At 39.9% G+C, this 22,672-nt stretch overlaps 1 protein-coding gene across 1 annotated transcript in view; it reads right to left on the minus strand.

The window, feature by feature from the left end:
* The window catches only part of PCNX2 (pecanex 2), a gene marked incomplete at both ends in the record, with an annotated part of 114,397 nt that overhangs the window by 29,235 nt on the left and 62,490 nt on the right, over nt 1–22,672 (minus strand). Inside the window, 3 exons of the mRNA XM_083371500.1 lie at nt 377–435; nt 19,841–19,970; nt 21,293–21,401. Coding sequence (XP_083227626.1) covers nt 377–435; nt 19,841–19,970; nt 21,293–21,401 — 298 coding nt within the window. The remainder of the gene's footprint in view (nt 1–376; nt 436–19,840; nt 19,971–21,292; nt 21,402–22,672) is intronic.

Genomic DNA, 22,672 nt, shown 5'->3' on the forward strand with positions numbered 1-22,672 from the left:
CCTCACTTTTTCCCCGAGGAAAAAAAAGTAGCATGAGTACAAACTGTAAATGAATTGGATTCAGCTTCTTTTCCAAAAACAGAACACAGATGCTTTGTGTGAAAAGAACTAGGTACTTCTGCTAATACAATGTGTGTGTAATCTTCCATGCAAGTCTTTTATAACATCCCCAGGAGCAAAGAAGCACCAGGCTCTCCAAAACATGAGCTCAGCTGGTACGGTTGGAATCTTTTAGTAGCTCTTCTGCAACAGTTTGCAGAACAGCTTTCCTGGAACATCTTCTGCTGATCTGTCTACAAATCCAATTCCATATGTTCAATTATGTTGAATAAACAAATCTTCACAAACAGAAATAAAAATATTTTCTGTTTCCTACCTGCATCCTTTTCAATCTGTAGTACCAATCTTGTGTTGGAATGGTCCGCTCTTTTTGTGCTGGAAAAACAAAAGATAAGATACCTATAGATTACGTCTGCCAGAGTACAGGGAAGTTTTCCCTTTTACTCTTTATGTATTCTGTGCATATTTATAAATTTTATATATTTTAAACTGGCTCCTCCAGAATTTAGCTCTCCTTTCTATAGTCTAGGGACGCGGTGGCTCAGTGGGTTAGGACGCTGAGCTTGTCGATCAGAAGGTTGGCAGTTTGGCGGGTCAAATCCCGAGTGCCGCATAACAGAGTGAGCGCCTGTTACTCGTCCCAGCTTCTGCCAACCTAGCAGTTCGAAAGCACATAAAAATGCAAGTAGAAAAATAGGGACCACTACGGTGGGAAGGTAACAGCGTTCCGTGCACCTTTGGCGTCTAGTCATGCCGGCCACATGACCACGGAGATGTCCTTGGACAAGCGCTGGCTCTTCGGCTTTGAAACGGAGATGAGCACCGGCCCCTAGAGTTGGAAACGGCTAGCAGGCATGTGCAGGGGAACCTTTACCTTACTTTACCTTATCTATAGTCTAAATGTACCCTCAAGTTCCCAGAAACAATAAAGAAGTACCCTCAAGTTGCGTAAGAAACAATAAACAGTTTAATCAAAACAGTGCCTTTCTGCACATGAATTATAGGGATTAAATTCAGGACCTCTGGATGGAACAAAGCTTGGGAAGCGAAAAAGTAGTTTTCAGCTCTCACAGGTAATCGTCAACTCACAAACATTCGTTTAGTGATCATTCAGTGTTACAACGGCACTGGAAAAAGTGACTTACAACCATTTTTCACACTTATGACCATTGCAGCATCACCGTGGTCACGTGATCAAATTTTGGAAGCTTGGTAACTGGCATGTATTTATGATGGTTTCATTTTTCTGGAGTCACGTGATCCCCTTTTGCGACCTTCTGACAAGCAAAATCAATGGGGTAGCCAGATTCACTAAAGTAAGGTCATAAAATGAGGCAAAACTTAACTGTTTTGCTTAGCAACAGAAATTATGGGCTCAGTTGTGATGGGAAGTCGAGGACTACCTGCATTTTCCTCTTACTTACTCATTATTTATCCTTTTGCTTATTCATTTTAAGAAGACCTTATGTTTTCTCTTAATTGCCCTGCTAGCTCAGATTGGTATCACCATAGATATAAATCATATACATACACTAGGACAGGGGTCTGCAAACCTGACAACTTTAAGACTTGTGGACTTCATGGCTGAGGAATTCTGGGAGCTGAAGTCCATAAATCTTAGAGTTGTCAAGGTTGCAAACCCCTGCACTAGGATATGTGGGATCATTCAGTATCTTCACTTTATCTGCATGGCTAGTCAGAAAAGATCAAGCCACAGAGATGGAGGAAAGAAAACTAATCACTAGGCAGAAAATTTGAACCATTGTGCATTTTTCAGAAAAAGCTCACCCACTAAAAAGCCAGGTTCAGTTCAAAAATATTAAGAATGCATAAAATATCCACATGATTGAACATTTATAATGTTCTCTTAGAAATGTTCTCACAGAAATTAAATTCCTCCCGATCCTGCTGGCCTTTCAAAAGATCCTGAAAACATGGTTTTGCCCTCAGGCACGGGGACCAGGGAATGTGGCAATGCTGGCCAACTAGTTGTTTTGAGTGTTACTGTCAAATGTGGTTACCTCGGCTATGAATTTTATGACGGTTTTTATATGCTTTTGTGTTGTTCTTAATTGTTGTATTGTCAGTTTGATATGTTTGTAAGTCACAGAAGAATACATATGAGATGAGCAGCTGTATAAATTGGAATAATCAAACAAGCAGATGTATGATAAGAATAGAATTTGGAATGTCTTGGTTCCACTAAGGGAACCTCCCACAAGTATTAAGGTCAGTGCTGTAAACATTGGATGTTCCTGCTCTGACAGCTGATGAAAATTGCAGCCATTTTCTCTTTGCTTTTAACATGCTTTTTCTGGTATTTAGAAATCAGGTGCAGAAGTGGGGGGGATGAAAGCTTGAGCTCAGTTAGCCATAACAATAACACTGCTTTGTGGGAACCCAAGAACAAGCTGATAATGTTTTGGCTGGCTGAGGAGCTAGGGAGAAAGCCTGTGATTTAGGCTAATTGGAGAATGTGATTTATGACAGCTTACTGGGGGTGGGAATTGCACTTTGTTACTTTGTATCCGGGGGAAGGGAATTTAGTGTTTGGGTTCAGCTATGTAGTGCTGATACTTTGTTTCCTGAATAACATGTTCTTTAAGGAAGAATTTTTGCCTTGAAGTTCTTTTGATGGGTTTCATCTATCGAACCATGACAATTAACTTGCTACCTCCAGTCCAAATCAATTTAATGAAACAATTCAGAGACTGGAGAACAGGGGTTTTGTAATAAAGTATCTCACTTCCACTTTCTTGTGAAGAAAAAGGTAATCCCAAAATATAGTCATAGGATGGTGGTAGAAAATAGGGTTACCATATTTGAGCTGTATATGCCCATTAGATGGTTTTTGTAGTTCTCTGTGCCATCTAATGGTTCAGATTTTTTCACTCTAGATCAGGGGTGTCAAACTGCCAGCTGGTGGGCTGGATGCGTCATCGGGAAACCACACCCACCCCAATGGCGGCAATGGCAAAAATGCTCTGATATGTTGTGCGACGTCACGTGACGTCGCGAGTTTGACATGTCTGCTCTAGATAATGGTAGCCGTAGCATTTCACTGCTTAATATAGGGGTGGCAAACTGCTGGCCCATGGGCCGGATGTGTCATGCCAAAACCGCGCCCACCCCATTGCTGCCAATGGAAAAAAAGTTGTGATACATTGTGACACGTCACGTGACATTGCGAGTTTGATACCCCTGGCCTAATAGCTATTAATGACTGATCACTTGTTTGCCTCTTTGCATCTAAAGAAAATATTAATATCACCATTTCAAAAAATAAACTTATTAAAGATAAGAAAAAAAATATTTGCTTATACAAGGAGGGATGATGAATAGAATACCGGTTTAGTGAAACAAGTAGTTTTTAGTTAAGATTTTGGAATTCACATTTTTTCCCCAGCAGATAAACTGAAATCCTCATACATAGGTTATAAACAATAAGTTGCACCTGTATATGACAAAACTGAAGCATCACCATTAAAACATTGCAAGGATATTTTAAAAACAGATTTATCAGGAAGAATATTATATAACATAGAGGGGGAAATGCCCAGTATGATTTTACAGTATGAGCCAATAACGCCAACTCTGCACTTATTTTTATTCTTCTATCTTTGAGCTTTACTCTGGTTATTTAAAATGACAGTGGCTATTTTAAAATATAGTGGTGTTTACTAACCTAAAACATTGTGCACATTTTTAGTCATTTAATGTTGGATTACATCTATTTTTCACTTTAAAATCTCTTCGTAGTTATGGCAGCAACATGTTAAATGCTATAAGGATCTGTCCAACTTTAATACTCAACATTCCAAACTGAGCTGAATATTCAGCCACGAGCTTCCAGCTGTCAGGTACGATCTCTTTTAAAAATTAACTCCTGGGACAACTGAGCCATTTGGCTTTTCTTCAGTGGCTTCTTACTTTGAATTTTGTTCATACTGCTCAGTCAGGGTGATAATTAGCTCAGTAATTGAATTTCTTCATGAATGGAGTTATTCTACATAAACTCAGTGCAAGCCCTCTGGAGTTTGTTGAAAGAAATCCATAAAAATGCTCGGCATCTTCTGCAGGGAACCAGTACGTTCTGAAAGAGTCCTCTGGGTTTTTTTTTTTTTAAAAGCACATTTTTTCTTTAAGATGGTTAGAAAAATAAATGGAACGGTATTTGCGTACAATATTATTTCATGTCACACCTGCATTCCTATCGTGATGAGACATCCTCTATTACATCATTAACTGGAATAACATTCTAATTTCCCAATATGCTTTTATGACATCTTGTTTAAAAGTCAGAAAAGTCAGGGACAGATCCATACACTCAATATTTTTGTGGTGTCCTGTTGTGATTATTAAGAAAGGGAAAGTCAGTCTCCTCATGTTCAAAGTTATTACATTGCTTATTAGGATTCTCATATATGGCTGTACTAAATCAGATGACCACTGGCTGGCAACAAAATGATCAAGTACCCTGTTTCTCAAGCTTGACAACTTTAAGATGTGTGGACTTCAACTCCCACCATGTCTGGCTCGGGAATTCGAGAGCTGACGTGTATACATCTTAATGTTGCTAAGGTTCAGAAACATTGATCTAGAAGACTTGAATTCTGTGTGGCTATCTAGTGGTTACCCAAATTTGTGTGTGTGATGGTGTATGAGAAAGACCTTGGGAGACTGGGGCCAAGAGATGGGAACAGTCAGTTTAGAGACAATATAGCCTGCAACTGGATAGTGGGCAGAGCAAGAGGTTCAAAAGGAACCAAGTTTCTTGAACTGTAAAGGAGACAGGGGAAGAGAGTTTTTTAGCCTCACAGGATAAACCAGTTAGGATTTAAAACCGGGTGAGCTAATTACTCTTTATTGTAAAGCCACATTGAATCTTTTGCCCTATCAAAACTATTCAGTTGTGGGCTATGCTGTTTCTTATTTGGCCCTTGGCTCATCTCTTGCTTCAGTTTCCCAAGGTCTTTTCCACATACCAGCACAATATGGTATTAAAATCTGGCAACCCTAATGCTTACTATTTACTCATATATTCAACTCCATGTTTGTAAAAAATAAAGTTTAATAATATATGGGGTCTTTATGTTCTTTTCCTGTAATTTTATTTCTAAATTGTAAGTATTCATTTCTTTTCAAAATCCCTGTCTCTTACAAGAGGTATTCTGCTTTTACTTATAGTTTACTTTTTGAAACTTAAGTCTGTCATGCTGCTTTACTTGAAAAGACATCTTCTCTGACTTTACTACCTTTGACCCTTACAATTCATTGAACATGTACATGGCTAAGAAAGGGATCAGGATCTTGGATCTGCTTCCAATTCCTATTCATCATCATGCTTTGCCAACTAGGTTTATATGCAAAACATATTAATGAAGGCAAAAATGGAAAAAAAGAAAAGAAAAGTGGTATACATTTTAATGGTCAAATTACTATATTTTTATTTCTGTGATTCTTAGTGTTTTCTTAAAGCTCACAAAGCTTCCATTTATTTACTTTTGTCAATTACAGGCACTAATTCAAAACTAATATACTACTCACCCTGCTTTCCATTGTACATTATATTTTCTGGGTTTTCTATGTTAGATACTTTAGATCAATCAAAATCAATCTACACTTGACTTATTCTTCAAGTAACATTTGGAATACCCATGTATCATGTAACCAAGCCCAATTTTTTGACATTTTTTAATGGCAGGCATTAAGTGGACACAATGGTTGTTAAGTGAAAAACAGTTATCATAAAGCAAATCAATTTTGGGTGGGGTTTTTTTCCTGGAAACTAGCAAAAAAGGTCACAAATTGTGGTCACATGACTACATCACAAATGACTGTAAAGATGAACTGGTTGCCAAGTGCCCCAAATGTGATCCTGTGACTCTGGGGAGAGGCGTGGCTATGGCAACTTCAAAAACAGGTCCTCATTAACTTTTGTGGGGTCTGTCATAACATAGAACAATTGTTAGACAATCAGTCATAAGATGAGGACTAACTGTATATATCTATATCTATATCTATCTATATATTGTGGAATATAGTACCTTTTTGAGACTTGTTTTTACAAACCATGCTGTAGTTTCACAAGCAACAACAAGAACAATAGCAATAAAGCAGACAGCTCATGGCTGAACCTTTTATTAAACTAGCTGCCAAAAGGGGGGGAAATGTTAATTTGTTTATAAAGTGATATGACTACAAGCTATAGTATTTTGATTTTCTAAAATAAAGAACAATTCAAAGAATATGTCAAATAAAAAGAAGACATTCACAGTCATGGAAACAAAGGCAGTTTCAGCGTAGCACTGACATATTTGACTCTTTGCCTGCAGAGGAATGTTGCGGTTTAATGGATAGAAATATGCCATGCTGAGAGGAAATGTTGCTGTAGCAGTGAGGGATAAGAAAATGGTGACGCTTCAGAAATTACTAAATTACATATCCCATTATTCCTTATTTTGATTATGATGACTAAGGTCAATTAGCATTGCAGTCCCAAAACATTTAGAGAACCATATGCTTTTCATTTGAGTACAATAATTCAATTGGCCAAATTTTACTCTATCTTCATTCCCATGGAAGCAGCATAAGAAATGTTTTATTAACCCACAGCAAGTTTCTAATCGGGCAGTATAGGGTAAAAGTCGCCTCACATCATGGCCAAATGTGCCAGGTGCCTAGTGGTAAAGGGCTGAAGACGTGGCTTTGCCAGTTGGTTTGGGGCCCCAGTGGGGGAACAGCACAATGGAGACGGTTGACTGATAACAGATCCCACCTCTCCCCCCCACACACACTCCACACCCACCCTTCCCATGTGTCTTTGGTTTTAAAGTTTGATTTTAACTTTTTAGGATTTAGCTTAGATGTAACTGTAAGTTACCCTATGGTAAGATGGGTGGCCAATAAATTTTATAAATAAAATAAAATAAAATAAAATGAAACAAAATCCTCCAGTGTTGAAGCACTCAAAACATCTAGAGCAGGGGTCTTCAAACTTGGCCCTTTTGTGACTTGTGGACTTCAACTCCCAGAATTCCTCAGTCAGGTGCCTGGCTGAGGAATTCTGGGAGTTGAAGTCCACAAGTCATAAAAGGGCCAAGTTTGAAGACCCCTGGTCTAGAGGCAAGTAGTTCCACTGATTAATTGTTCTAACTATGAGGAAATTTCTCCTTAGTTCTAGGTTCGTTCTCTCCTTGATTAGTTTCTTGTCTTGTTTCTTGTCTCAGTTGCTTCTCGTCTTGACTTCCGGTGTTTTGGAGAATAGCTTGACACCCTCTCAGATCCCATCTGCTGAAGAGTTTCAGCTAGCAGGTCCAGGAGAAGAGCATTTCCTGCTGTGGCCCCACGCTAGAAAATATTCTCTTGCTGGAGGTGAGGTCGGCCCCCACAGCTAGCCTGTGGCCCTGATAGGAGTGTTCTATGTCCAGCATAGGTGGCAGGAAAAAGAGAAGATTCCCACCCCACCTCAACTCTTTTTAGGACAAAGTTGATGTATCTCTTTCTTAACAAGAGATCTACAGATCTCTAGCAAGGAAGGGGCTACGGGCTATATAGATTTACAGATCTGTAAATCCATATGTGATGGTACATTTTAACTAGACTCCTGGTGATCAGGGAAATGCTGCTTTTATCATTTGCTCAACTGCAGGAATACTCCTATCAATACCTTTGTACCTAACAGTCCACAGAAATAGTCATTTAGCATTATATATTATATAAACATATATTAACATGGGCAAATACATCAGGAAGTGATTAAGTGACAAACAATTTCATTAATAATTTAAGAAGCCTGCCATCAAAGCAGTTGCAAAATAGATTTAGTAGCAATATAAGATTAAAAATAAGGCAGTTATATTGGCTTCTTTGAATGAGGGTAGCTTCCCCGCCGTCTTGAAAGAGGCAGTGGTGAGGCCTCTCCTCAAGAAGCCTGCCTTGGACCCAGCTGTATTGAACAACTTTCGTCCCGTCTCCAACCTTCGCTTTCTTGCGAAGTTTGTTGAGAGTGTGGTGGCGCATCAGCTCCCTCTGGTCCTGGATGAAGCGGATTATTTGGACCCCTACCAATCGGGTTTCAGGCCCGGGTACAGCACGGAGACGGCATTGGTCGCGCTGGTGAATGATCTCTGGAGGGCTCGGGACAGGGGACATTCCTCTGTTCTAGTCCTATTAGACCTCTCAGCGGCTTTCGATACCATCGACCATGGTATCTTGCTGCGGCGTCTCGGGGGATTGGGAGTGGGAGGCACGGTTTTACAGTGGTTCTCCTCCTATCTCCAGTGACGTTCGCAGTCGGTGTTGGCAGGAGGGCAGAGGTCGACCGCGAGGTCTCTCGTTTGTGGAGTTCCTCAGGGGTCGGTCCTCTCACCTCTCCTGTTCAACATCTATATGAAACCGCTGGGTGAGATCATTCGTGGTTTTGGAGTTGGTTATCATCAGTACGCTGATGATACCTAGCTTTTCCTTTCGACCCCAAACCACCCCAGTGATGCCCTCAACGTGATGTCCCGTTGCCTGGAGGCGGTTCGGGTCTGGATGGGGAGGAACAGACTTCAACTCAACCCCGACAAGACTGAGTGGCTTTGCATACCTTCATCCCAGGTCTATTCGGATATTCCACCTCTTTCTATGGGGGGTGAACTATTACCCCCCGTAGATAGGGCTCGCAACTTGGGAGTCCTCCTAGATTCACGGCTTACCTTAGAAGATCACATAGGGGCTGTGACTAGGGGGGCTTTCGCCCAGCTTCGCCTGGTGCGCCAGTTGCGGCCCTATCTAAGCCGGGATGATCTATGCACGGTCACTCACGCGCTCGTGACCTCTTGACTAGACTACTGCAACGCTCTCTACATGGGGCTGCCCTTGAGGACCACCCGGAGGCTCCAACTGGTACAGAATGCAGCCACGAGAGTTGTGTTGGGAGTCTCCCGATACTCCCATGTCACACCTCTGCTCCGTGAGCTGCATTGGTTGCCAGTTGTCTTCCGGGTGAGATTCAAGGTACTAGTAATGGTGTTTAAAGCCCTACATGGCAGGGGTCCAGAGTACCTTAGGGAACATCTGCTGCCGGCATCAACTTCCCTCCGCCCTGTGCGTTCCCACAGAGAGGGCCTCCTCAGGGTGCCACCGGTCAGAGAATGTCGATTGGTGGCCCCCAGGGGGAGATCCTTCTCTGTGGGCGCCCCGGAGCTGTGGAATCAGCTACCGGTTGAGCTCCGGACGTCACCCGATCTTCGCTCCTTTCGCCGCGAGCTAAAAACATACTTTTTTGAACAAGCTGGCCTGGCCTGATGGGGGACTAGGGGGTTGTTATTATTATTTTATTGGGGTTTTAAGATGTATTAATTGTTTTTAGTATATGGGCATGTATTTAATTATTTTTTAACTTTTGTAATCCTGTATTTTTATTCTTGCCCTGTTCACCGCCCTGAGTCCTTCGGGAGAAGGGTGGTATAGAAATATTATTAAATTAAATTAAATTAAATTCAGGAAAAAAATTGCTAGATGAAAGTAGAAGGTGAATACATACTGAGAAAAAATAATAGCTAAGAAGCAAGAAAGCAAAACTCCAGTTATATTATCAATAGACTGTCCTAGTGACAAATAGCAGGAATAGCCATTTGGCCTCTTTGAAGGACAGCCTGTGATTAGTGTTATTATTTTATATTTTTGGTCTTTGACTGCAGGTCAATAAAATGTATTGATATAAATATAAAGCCCTGAAACATTTAGGAAATGTAATTTTAAAGACAGAGGGACAAAAAAAATCAGTCCAGCTATAATTTATCAGGAAGTAAAGTGTGTCTAGCAAGTTCAATAACCATTATGGATACTTGGATCTAAGGAATTGATTCAAATAACTGTCAGCTCTGCAAGATAAAGCAGACTAAGAAACCAATTCTATATAAGTCAGGACTACTTCCATTGCAACAGCTACAGTAAAAGAATTTTGAGAGACTTAAATGTGCTTCTACCCTCCTCACTTTATTTTTAAGTGAACCAGAGAGGGGACAAAGATGTTTTCTTAAGTTACTTTCTTGGTGCGCCAGTTGTGCCCCTTTTTGGACCGAGATGCCCTATGCACGGTAACCCATGCCCTCGTCACTTCTCGCCTGGATTACTGCAATGCTCTTTACATGGGGCTGCCCTTGAAGAGCACCCACAGGCTTCAACTGGTGCAAAATGCAGCCGTGCGGGTGCTTATGGGAGTATCTCTGTACTCCCATGTTACACCACTCCTGCGTGAGCTGCATTGGCTTCCGGTTACCCTCCAGGTGCGATTCAAGGTACTGGTAATAACCTTTAAAGCCCTACATGGCTTAGGCCCGGGGTACTTGCGAGACCACCTGCTGCCATTGTCAACCTCCCATCACCTGGTTCACTCCCACAGAGTTGGCCTCCTCAGGGTGCCATCGGCCAGGCAATGCCGGCTGGTGACCCCCAGGGGAAGAGCCTTCTCTGTGGGCACGCTAACCCTCTGGAATAAACTAGCCCCGGAGCTGCGGACAGCCCCTGACCTTCGGTCCTTCCACCATGACCTGAAGACCCGGTTGTTCCAACAAGCGGGCCTGGACTGACTACGTTTTTTAATTAGGCTTTTTACTGGGTTAAATTGTCTTGTAATTATTGCATCTATTGTTTAATTCTTTTTTAAAAATTTTACTTTATGTTTTTTAATTTTTATGGTTGTGAGCCGCCCTGAGTCCTGAGGGAGAAGGGCGGCATATAAATTTAATCAAATCAAATCAAACCCCTCTTATTCGACCCTTGCTTTGGCAGTGGTTCCACTTCCTGTTATTCAAGGCCACTCCCTATGCCCACTACAATGACAGATCTACTCATGAATCCCCTGTTCAAAAATTGTCTTTCCCTGCAGACTGGCTTAATTTGCCATCTAAAACATCAGTGCTCACAGGCAGCTTCTGATTCTAATAATTTTATAGTGGTGAGTTCTTTAATGGTGCTATGTGGGATTTCATTTCTCTACATGGGGCTGCCCTTGAGGACCACTCGGAGGCTCCAACTGGTACAGAATGCAGCCGTGAGAGTTGTGTTGGGAGTCTTCCGATACTCCCATGTTACACCTCTGCTCCGTGAGCTGCATTGGCTCCCAGTTGTCTTCCGGGTGAGATTCAAGGTTCTGGTAATGGTTTTCAAGGCCCTACATGGCATGGGTCCAGAGTACCTTAGGGATCACCTGCTGCCGGCGTCAACTTCCCTCCGCCCTGTGCGTTCCCACAGAGAGGGCCTCCTCAGGGTGCCACCGGTCAGAGAATGTCGTCTGGTGACCCCCAGGGGGAGGTCCTTCTCTGTGGGCGCCCCGGATTTATGGAATCGTTTGCCGGTTGAGCTCCGGATGGCGCCCGACCTTCGCTCCTTCCGACGCGATCTGAAGACTTATTTGTTCGAACAAGCCGGCCTGGCCTGATGGGGGATGGGTTTGGATTTTATTGTTGTTTTAAATGTATTTTAACCTATTGTTATAACTTGGGCATCTCGTTTAATTCTTTCTTAACTTTTGTATTTTTGTACTTTTATATGTTTGCCCTGTTCACCGCCCTGAGTCCTTTGGGAGAAGGGCGGTATACAAATAAATTATTATTATTATTATTATTATTATTATTATTATTATTATTATTATTATTATTATTATTATTATTATTATTATTTAATAAAGAGTTTCCTTATTAATCTACTGAACATGGCATCAGAGTTCTGCATTCATCTTTTGCCTATGTTTTACCTAGAAAGTACCTGAAAGTAGCATTTCCCCAGGAGGGAAGATGGGAAGAAGATCGTAGGCTGTAGTATCATATCAAATCATTCGATCCTCTAGATTTTGTCTTGGAATATCCTCGATCAAGAATAATGAGAGTCCACAAGCAGGGAGTAAGGTGTGAAAGAGTCCTGGAGTAGGTGTCTCTTGCTTTTTGATATAGAACTATTTGGGAATTGTCTGATACTGTAACAGTAGATGGGAATGACCTCGGGAAACAGGAGGAAGAGCTGCACAGAAACAGAAGAGGTGTATGAAGCAACTCAGAAGGGACCCTACCTAGTTTTATGGAAAACAAAAGTGGAAATAAATGCTATCAGACTTGCAAGATTCTGTTACTGTAGCCTTACATAAAGATAGTACTACCGTTAGTATTAACGGTTTCTACTTCTTGTCTGGATTGTCTCAAAGGGCTAAAAAAATACCATCTAGATAACACGACTGATAAACAGATCTGAAATGCTCAAACAGCTTCTGTCTCAGCAAGCATCTTTACTGCCCAGACCTGCCCAGATATACTTCACACAGAGACCTAAATAATTCAACGCTCTATCTCCTGATTTATGACAAACTTTTAAAACATTGCCAAAAATTTACAGCATTTACTGAAAACTCAGATTTTTTTTAGGAGCCAAATATTCTGCGATCCAGTCTACCTTTTAGAGCAGAGTGGACAAACAATGGACCTCATGAGGCTCCACAGCACCCATATGAGACTTCCACTTTTTGTTCTGATGGGAGGGTAAGCTTAAAATTGGTTTTTCAACCTCACAGGTCTCTAAAATCCTTTCAATATTAGGCCATTTTTTTAAAAATTTGGGGAGTATTCGAGGGGCAAAATGAAGCGCATTTTGTCCCTAGCCCCTCCCCAAACAAAAAAATACAACATGGTCTTGTATTTTTAATTTTGGTCACTCTGATGATGTCATTATTTCACTAGTATGCTCCTGTGACAATACCTTCAAAATAATACAGGAGAAAAGAGATTCCTCAGACTGAAAAAGGATTGACCACTTCTGTTTAACAACAAACATGGCAGCCTTAAAAAAATACATTGTAAACTTTCCTCCTCTACTGTTTTTCCCATTGACCACCTCCACAAGAGTGGTTAAAACATGCAGTGGAGTTATGGTTCCAGATTGGATAATTAGGTGAAGGGAAGTGATACCAGACAAAAAAGTTGAAAACTACTTAATGCCTCAAGACCAATTATATCTGAAGCACCAATTCCTTATCTGCATCAGTTTTGTTTGTTTTTTAAAAAAAGGTCAAAATGCGTGTAATGTATAGATCTTCCATGTCACAAATTGTTGGGTTCTTACTGTCCTGATGCATATCATTAATGTACAATCCAAAGCAAGGAAACAGTTACTTTCATTCATGCTTTTGCTGGAAAAACGTATTTTATTGGATCAGATTTAAAACATTCATTCAAGAAAGTAAAAAAGAGCCAAATAAGATTGTCTAGGGTAGTACAAGGCTAGCAGAAATAGTTCCAGCGCTGTGTGCTTTGCGTACCCTTGAAAATACCTCAGCTCTGGTATTTAGATTGATATTCCTTTTCAAACAGTTAAACAAGGTATTTAATAAACACGCAAAATTACTATTATTTTAAGTGAGATTGATTGCCTAAGTCAGGGGTTCCCAAATGGGGGTACTCGCAACCCCTGGAGGTGTGAGATGATATTGCAGGGGATGCGAAAACTTGGGTTTAGAAGTTTCAAAATTATAGTGTATATGCATAATTCGTTAATTTGAACTTTTGTAAGGGGTGCGAGAATATATCAGAAGCATTCTAGGGGTGCAGGGTATAGAAAAGGTTGGGAGCCACTGGCCTAAGCACTTTCTCTTGTTATTTAATCTATGATACACTCCATGGATGTAGATATTTTAAGCCTACAAGAATTTCCAGTCATCATCATTGTGAAATCTGGGAATTATCATTCCATCAAAATTAGTGTGCACCCGGCTAGGAGTTTAGACATCATTGATAATATACAGTATATCATGTAATGTTGAGAGTTCACATCTAATGATTGAGGCAATGTGTAATATTCAGGGCAGGGTTCCCGATCTGCTCCCTGTGGAGACATCTAGCCAGTCACGCCTTTCAATAAACTGCATTCTACTTCCCTTTAACCTTACATTTTTGCACTTGTGCAACCTTATATTTAAACAGCCTGTCGTCATTCCAAAGGCAATTACCATGCTTGTGCTTTTCTACATCAACAGCGGTTCCCTCAAATTTGCTTTTCATTTTCTCTCATGCATGAACTGCTTTGTCTAGTTACTCCAAGATCAGCACTTGAGGAACAAGTTCACAATATAGAATTTAAAAAGCTGACTCTAGGATTGCAAAGTATGTCAGATTTAAAACTAGAACATGAAACCCTTTTCTATCCTATCCCAATATTCAAGTTCTTTCTTTAAAGTTCCTTTGATATTCACCCACACAGACTGTTAAGGATAACTCCATTGCCTAAAACTACCTAAGCCAATTTTTTGTTATTGTTCACATTGCATTGCTCTTCAGGGACAAACATTGCAGGAAATAGATCCTGTTTCTATTTCAGTTTTCAGCATTTGGGGAAATCAAAGTGCCTGCAGCTCTTTAGGATTAAAGAAGGTACAGAGAGAAAAGGCGCAGGAGATTCGATATCTCATGGTTCCATAACTAGATTTGATTCTTTCCTTCCTTTCTCAGGATGGACAACAACATGTGGGTGATAATTTTTTTAAACTGAAGCAGAAAGCAATTCAAAATGAGTAAATTATTCTCACAAACTATGATTAACAATGCAACTACATGTGCATATGCACCATTGAACTCATTACAGGAAAGGAATGTATTCCACCAGGAACGTCTTTTGAACAAATGCTTTGAAGTGAAGGCTGTCAGCCAATTAAAGAAATCGAAATTAATTGTATGAAAATGGATTGATTAATCAATTCCATCTGCACACAGAAAGCATTCTCTCTGGCTTTAGAGGATGTAAGCATCTGTCAAAACGTGAGACAAGAAAAGGAACATCTCTTATAAAATGGCACTTTGCCACAGTGGATTTTGCATCAGTGTTTTTGTTAAGATTGTTTTTTTTTAAATAAATAAATAAATAAATCTTATGCTTGTTGAATAGGACCAAAATATATTATGAATTTATATAGCAAATTATTGAAATAAACATAAAAAAATAACCTTATAGCCAGTTACAAATTAGTAATATATGTGTGAGAAACCACAACTGGTGTTTCAAATGGCCCAATAGACCTGGCTCTTTGCCCAGGACTTTGACAAGCAAGGTTGAAGCCCCCTCCTTTCCCCCCCACTTTTCTTTGTTCTTATCTGGGTTTATTATCTCTGCCACCTTTGTTTCTTTTTTTGTTTTGCGTTGTTTTCTTGTTTTAAACGTTTCTAACAGTTTGTAAACCACCCACAGCCGCTAGGAGTTGGGTAGCCTATAAATTTAAAAAATAATAATTCGTTTATTTCATTAACCTTGCACAAGTATTTTATTTATTTATTTTACATGTTAAATTTATTTGCTGCTCTTTTCATATCAAAGCCACTCTAGGCAGCTTTTTTATATATTGTTGGCTATAATTTTTTATTATTATTATTATTAAATTTCTATACCACCCTTCTCCCAAAGGACTCAGGGCGGTGTACAGGGCAATAAAATGCAACATACAAAAGTTAAAAAGAAAATTAAATTAATTAGCCCTAACAATAAATAGTTAAAATAAACTTAAACCCTTAGTCCAGGCCGGCCTGTTCAAACAACCAAGTCTTCAGGTCATGGTGGAAAGAGCAAAGGTTGGGAGCCGTCGGGAGCTCAACAGGCAGTTGATTCCAGAGGGCTGGCGCACCCCCAGAGAATGCTCTCCCCCTGGGGGCCGCCAGCCGGCAATCCCTGACCGATGGCACCCTGAGGAGGCCCTCTCTGTGGGAGCGCACAGGATGAAGGGAAGTTGATGCCGGCAGCAGGTGCTCCCGTAAATAGTCCGGACCCATGCCATTTAGGGCTTTATAGGTCATCACCAGCACCTTGAATCTCACCCTGATGAATCATAAACACTAAGGGAAACCAAAAAATTAACCGTCATTTGATATTATTATTTTGATCGTATTGCTGTGATTTCACTGAAGGTACCCTGTGGCTTCTGACATTAGACAAAAAGTGACAAGGAATGCTTGGCAAATAGAAGGTATCTTTCTGGATATGAATTCTAGCTAGAATATATTAGAAAGGCTACTGAAGCATTTAGATGCATTATGTAGGATATGAATTATGAATATTGTTGCATATGAAATGTACATAAATTAAATGTGAGATTCTCAGATTACGCTTCTAGGCCAGGGCATCTTCTTCCGTGTTCAGTATTTAGCAACCCTGAAATTCTGTTATATAGAGAATATATAAAATATAGAAGGTTATGGAATTCTGAACTGAGAGCGGATGAAGGCAAAAAGCTTTAATCCATACAGGATGGTAACACTATGAGTAAAGAAGGAAGATGGATAATACACCTGGTTGTAGACCAAAGCACAGCACAGGGATGCTTTTGGAGATGGCAAAGCTGACATGGTGGTAGTAGTCAGAAGTACTATTTTACTAACTATGGTTCTATTCTAAGAGAGCTACTCTTTCCTCTACTACTCATGATCTATTCATGCTAGACTATTGTAATGTACCCTACGTAGTGCTGCTTTTAAGGATGACTTAGAATCTTCCTTCTCTTCTCAATTCAGTTGTCTTTTGGAGAATTAGACTCCCAACTCAGATGGCATCAATACTTTCATTCAGCTTTTTGCCCACATCATCAGGGAAACCTCTTTCTTGTCCACCATTAATATCATCTAAATTGGTGGGTTTTCTGCTTTTCATCAGAAGCTCTGTACCATTAGAGCAAGCATCCACTGAGGACTGGCCAACCTCCTGTGTGAACTTCAAAAATGACCCCATTTCCTCATTCATAAATAACCTTTAGAAGTTGGTGAAATTGTTCTTCAGGGGTATCATTTTTCCTTATTATTTTTATCAATGGCTATTTTCCCATTTTAGTTATTTAACTGTAAATATTTTTTATTATTGCTGTTATGCTTTTCTGATGCTGTTTGGTATTTCTGTATTATTACAGTATTTCTAATAGCTGTTACGAGAATAGGCAAAATAGAAATATTTAGAAGAATAACTTAAAAAAACCCATTTACTCTCATTTTCATTTTCTCAAGCTGCATTTTGGGACTACGGATCTTACTACTTTCATTCATTTGCATTGCTTTGGAATTTTATTTTGAATTATTTTGAATTATTATTATATATGTGAACTGTGCAAAGGCACCAGTTTTAAAAGTGGTGTAAATTGAAATAAAGGAAGTGGTAAACAAGAAGCATGAAACAAACCCCAGTTCTCTCTCTCTCTCTCTCTCTCTCTCTCTCTCTCTCTCTCTCTCTCTCTCTCTCTTTTTTTTTACTTAGGAATATATTTGGGGACTGGATAATAAGGAGTTGAGAAGTTGAGAAGTTGAAGAAGAGTGGTGAGGCTTAATCCTCCTATACACGTTGATTTACTTCAATCATAAAGACTTCAAGATACACATACATGCACACATATGTACATACATATACACTACAAGCAGTTACTGGAAATCACATGGGCAAGAAACTAGCATGGGGGATGATTCACAAGGGGAAAAAAACAGTAGATGAGAAAAGAATGAAACATCCCCATTTTCTCAAAGCAGCAGAAAAAATTGAATTTGCCTGATACAACTGTTCACCAATGTCAATTGTTGATACTTTCTTAGAGTAAGTGTGTGGAAGGTATAATATGTCTCTTACAGCAGAGGTCCCCAACCTTTTGGGCACCATGGACCGGTTCCATGGAGAAAGATTTTTCCATGGACCAGAGAGTGCGTGGTTTTGTGTGCTGCCTACATCCAATGAATTATTTGAATTATTTGCTTGTTTGTGTGGACCGGTTGCTGGCATGCCGTGGCCCGATACAGATCCACGGACCGGTGGTTGGGGACCCGTCTTACAGATTTATTTTTAAATGGTAGCATGTTGTGCAGCACAACAATGGCATATGGATTTTAGTGACACGGCATGGCTGCTGTTATTTCTTTATCACATTTTTGGTGATAACAGGCCTACTGGTCCAGCCTCAGTTGCTGGGAGACATGCTGCTAGAGTCTAATTTAAAACTGAGGAGAGGAGAGGAGAGGAGAGGAGAGGGGAGGGGAGGGGAGGGGAGAGGAGAGGAGAGGAGAGGAGAGGAGAGGAGAGGAGAGGAGAGGAGAGGAGAGGAGAGGAGAGGAGAGGGAAAGTCTTATAGAATGGATGAGCTGGAGAGAAAACTTGGAGAGTGTAATTAAGTGTGCAGAGCAGTTGTTGGTTCCTGTCTGGGAAATGTAATGGTATGTGGGAATGACCTTAGGAGATAAGAGAAAGAACTGCAGCCTAGACGATGATCTAATAAGCAAGGAAGGGTATTTTCCGAGTTACAAGATTCTATTAGTGTAACCTTACAATAAAGACAGATGTAGAAGTTCTGGTTGTATTTTTTATCTGCAGTACTCAATACTCAATATTTATTATTACAGCCAAAGGCCACACATAATCAAACATCCAAATAAAACAAAACTAAACAGAACCATCACAAGAGGACATAGCAATACATCACAATCCATGATGGAATCAATGGGCGACCACGTCTGGCTAGTTTTACAGGCAGTATATCAAAAACAAGCTGTCTTCAGAAAACTGAATCATACCAACCTGACAATAAAAATACAATGAGTATAGTCTAAAACTGGATAAAACACGTAATAAAATCAATTATAAAAGATTATTAAAAAGATCTACAATGATTATTTATGTTTCTGTGCTGCTGCACAGAATCTGGCCACCTGCGCCGTGATCTCTGCCTGCTAACTGGAGTACCTTGCTAGACCTAATATCAATCTTGCAAGTCTAAAAGTACCCTTCCCTTCTTCTCCTGTCTCCCCAGGTCGTTCCCACATATTATTACAGGAAGGGAGGGGGGAAAAATTGAGAGGTGGCTTCCCTGGAAGAAGGGAAATGGACCCAGAGGGACGAGAGCTCCACTCCAAGCCTAAGAATGAGGAGAAAGAAAAACCCAGCTCGCTGTGGGCAGCAACTTCACTCAACACCCCAGAGGGGAAGGAAGGGATCAATTGTCAGTGGAAAAACCCTGATCTCTGGAGAATGACTGAGCTGTAGACCCTGGGAACTGTTCTTCCCCCAAAGGAGAGGCAGGAGGTGAAGCACTTCCAGAAGGAGATCAAACCACATTGAGCACACTACAGTCCATCCCATTCCAGTCCATCCCTTTCTTCTCCTTCTCCTTCTCCCTCCCTCCTTCCCTCTCTCTCTCTAGGAATCAGCCTCCTAAAGAGATTTAGGAGGAAACCTGACACCAGTATTAAATACCTGTTGCACCTGTTGTTATTGCCTGCTGTAAATAATGTGATAGTATACAGCAAAAAGGGTAGAAACCTCCACGGTAATGTTTTCCCCTATCAGTTGTCACCCTTGCAAAACAATAAACCTCTGCTTCAAAAAGGAACCCTGCTACATTGGGACAATCATGTCTGTTGAAACATTAACATTAACTGGCTAATAACATACGATAATCCCTGTTGATTTCAAATGCCACAAGGCCAGAATGATTTCATTTCTAGCTGTAGCTGTTGAATCAATAACTGTTAGCATTTAGGGTAGTCATAGCTCTCAAACTGCAAACACAGAGATGTGAAGTGACAACTCTATTCTGATTGTTTAAATATACAAATATTTTTTTAAACAAAATGGCTAACATTCCGTCCACAACCATTAGCGAAATGCACCGTGAACAATCGCAAAGGGAGTAATCCCCACAGTCTGCAGAAAGCTCTAGAATATTGTGAACTACATTCCATTTAAACTGCACATTTTGAATAAAAAAGAGAATACGTTTATAATACTTTTATCTTACTTGTAATTTCTTTCCCAGAACTTGACTGGTCTGGCATATGATGTGAGAAAAATGACACTCCCTAGAAATGGACTCAAGGGAGTAGAAAAGATTGCAGTAGCCAGAGTCTGACAGAAAAGCATTGCAGAGTCTGAAAGCTTCAAGTTAAGGTAGCATAAATAGATTTCACTGGATTTTACAATGCCCTTTAAGGTGCTTCCTGACTTACTTAATTTCCTTTCCAAAAGACAAGTGCAGCAAAGTAATGGGTAACAGCTAAAGAACCAAGAACTGTGATTTATTTAGAATTTGATGTAATGAAAATATTGAAGCTACAACACAATGAACTCATAATTCATGTTAATTTGGGACAGAAAGTCATAATTAAGTGCAAGTGAGGAAAAGGCACAGGAAACCAATGGAAAAGATTAGTGGAAGGCAGCAAAACTTTAGAGCAGCGGTAGGCAACCCTGGCTCTTTTATGACTCGTGGACTTCAACTCCCAGAATTCCTGAGTCATGCTGGCTCAGGAATTCTGGGAGTTGAAGTCCACGAGTCATAAAAGAGCCAAGGTTGTCTACCCCTGCTCTAGAGGAAGTCCACGTCAAATAGTGAAATGAGCAACTAATAGTGTGAATATTACAGGTCCCTCTGCAATCACAGTTGGCCTATGGATCTCTCTGCCTCTAGTAAGTTGAACATTTATCCTTGAAGTTAATTACTGCTATCTTATCATGGGCTTTTCTTAAAAATAGTGTTTTTAAATTCAAATATATACAACCCTAACCCATATAAATATCTATGGAAATTCCTAGTCATCGAGGTCATTGTGGTCCCAAAGGTGCTTTTTCAAGAGGCAACTGGACTTTCAGCTCGGAGCTGAAGAAGCTTCTTGGATGAGAAGTGAAACGTCTTCAAAAAAAAAAAGAAGAAGTCCAGTTGCCTCTTGAAAAAGCAGCATTGGGACAACCCATATAAATGCTCCCCTGAAATGAAAGGAAAAAGGCTTGCAAATTACTGATTAAGAAAAAACAAATAAATACAATGTAATCTGCCAGAGTACTGTAAGTGACAACCTTTAAAAAGCATTTTTCCTGTCATTTAGGAAGTATTTCATCCAGTGTGTAAATACAGAACCTTAGAGGGGAAAAGACCTTTCTCAACTTGGCAGAAATTGGTTTATACAATTTGTGAAAGTATCAGGGACATACTCTCCTTTTTTAAAAAAATTACATACATAACTGCACAACAGATAATGAAACCCATTTCTCATTTCCTATCTCACCTTACTTTTATCTATTTAATAACAAATTTCATTTTCCCAAGTATTGTACCTAGCTAATCCTCTTGGCATGATGTACTTTAAAAGGGAACAAAACAAACGAAACAAAATAATGGCGGTCTATATAAATTACTCACAGGCCTCAGGCTGAATACGCAACAAAACAGCAAACAGTTTTCTTAAAAGGATATGAGGTATTGCAAAGAGCTGAGCAAACACATGGAAAGATGAGCCCCAGGCAATCTGCCAAGGAGCAATATAAGTCATTATGAACTGTAATTTCTGTAGTAGATCCCACAGCTGAAAATGAGAGAGAGAGAGAGAGAAAAAAAATGATGATAGCATCCATAAAGTCTATTTAAAAAAACAACACTAAGCACTTTGGTTTCTGTATTTACTACAAATGTACAAAGATTCTTCCTACACAATTATACTTAGAGGTTGATTCAATTCAATCATCAAAATTGAATTCTTTTTTATAATCTGAGGACAATTAGCCAGAATAATCTCATGAAATACGTCTTTTACCAAAAAAACAGATAGAATGGTTCACATTATTTCATTTTTTTAAAAACGGGATTTTCTGTTTTAAAAAGTTATCGTTTGTAACCCATATAATCCCAAACTGAGTGGGACAGGAGCATAAGCCATGATAAATTTTGGGGGGAAAATGTATAAGGATGTTCAACTCCATTTTTATTAGCACATTCCATGCTTCATTGTCCTAAAATGAAATTCATTGTTAGGAAAATAAGGCCAGGCTGCATCCCTCCTGCTTTAAAATAAACTTTTCCCAAGATCTGATATTGATTGAAGTGCAAGTAGTCCTCAGCTTACAACCATTCTTTTAGTGACCGCTTAAAGTTACAATGGCGCTGAAAAAAGTGACTTACAACCAACCCTTGCACTTACAACCAGTGCAGCATCCCAGAGTCACGTGATCAAATTTGAGTGCTTGGAAACTGCCATGTATTTACAACAGTTGTTAGTGTCCTGGGGTCATGTGATCACCATTTGCGACCTTCCCAGTCAGCTTCAGCAAGCAAAGTCAATGGGGGAAGCCGGATTTACTTAGCAATTGCGTGAGTCACTTAACTGCAGTGATTTGGTTAACCAATTGTGGCAAAGAAGGTTGCAAAATTGGGCGCAACTCACTTAACAACCACCCTGTTTAACAACAGTAATTCTCTCAAGTTTTGTCATAAGTCAAGGACTAGCGATAGCATAAAAGCACTTGTACACATAAACACATATACACAGAGAGAATTACGGTAGGAGCGGCCTGTGAGAGTAAGGCCATATCTCTATTAATCAAGACAAATGCACTTAAAAAAAAGTGCTTCTACAAATGGGAATTAGCATATTTTCTCTTCCCTTCCACAAATCCAACTTTTTACAATTCCTTTTCACCAAAGGCAGGGGGAGGAATGGAATTATAACCTTAACCTGGCCTTTTCAGCAAAATCTGCAGCTAGACAAATTATATTAGTAAATGAATATTAGTAAACATTATATGACCTTGCTCAATTTACAGAACACCGACCTATACATTTATGTGTCATCACAATTCT

The sequence above is a fragment of the Vipera ursinii genome (genome assembly GCF_947247035.1).
Source record: "Vipera ursinii genome assembly, chromosome: 1".
Taxonomy (NCBI): domain Eukaryota; kingdom Metazoa; phylum Chordata; class Lepidosauria; order Squamata; family Viperidae; genus Vipera; species Vipera ursinii.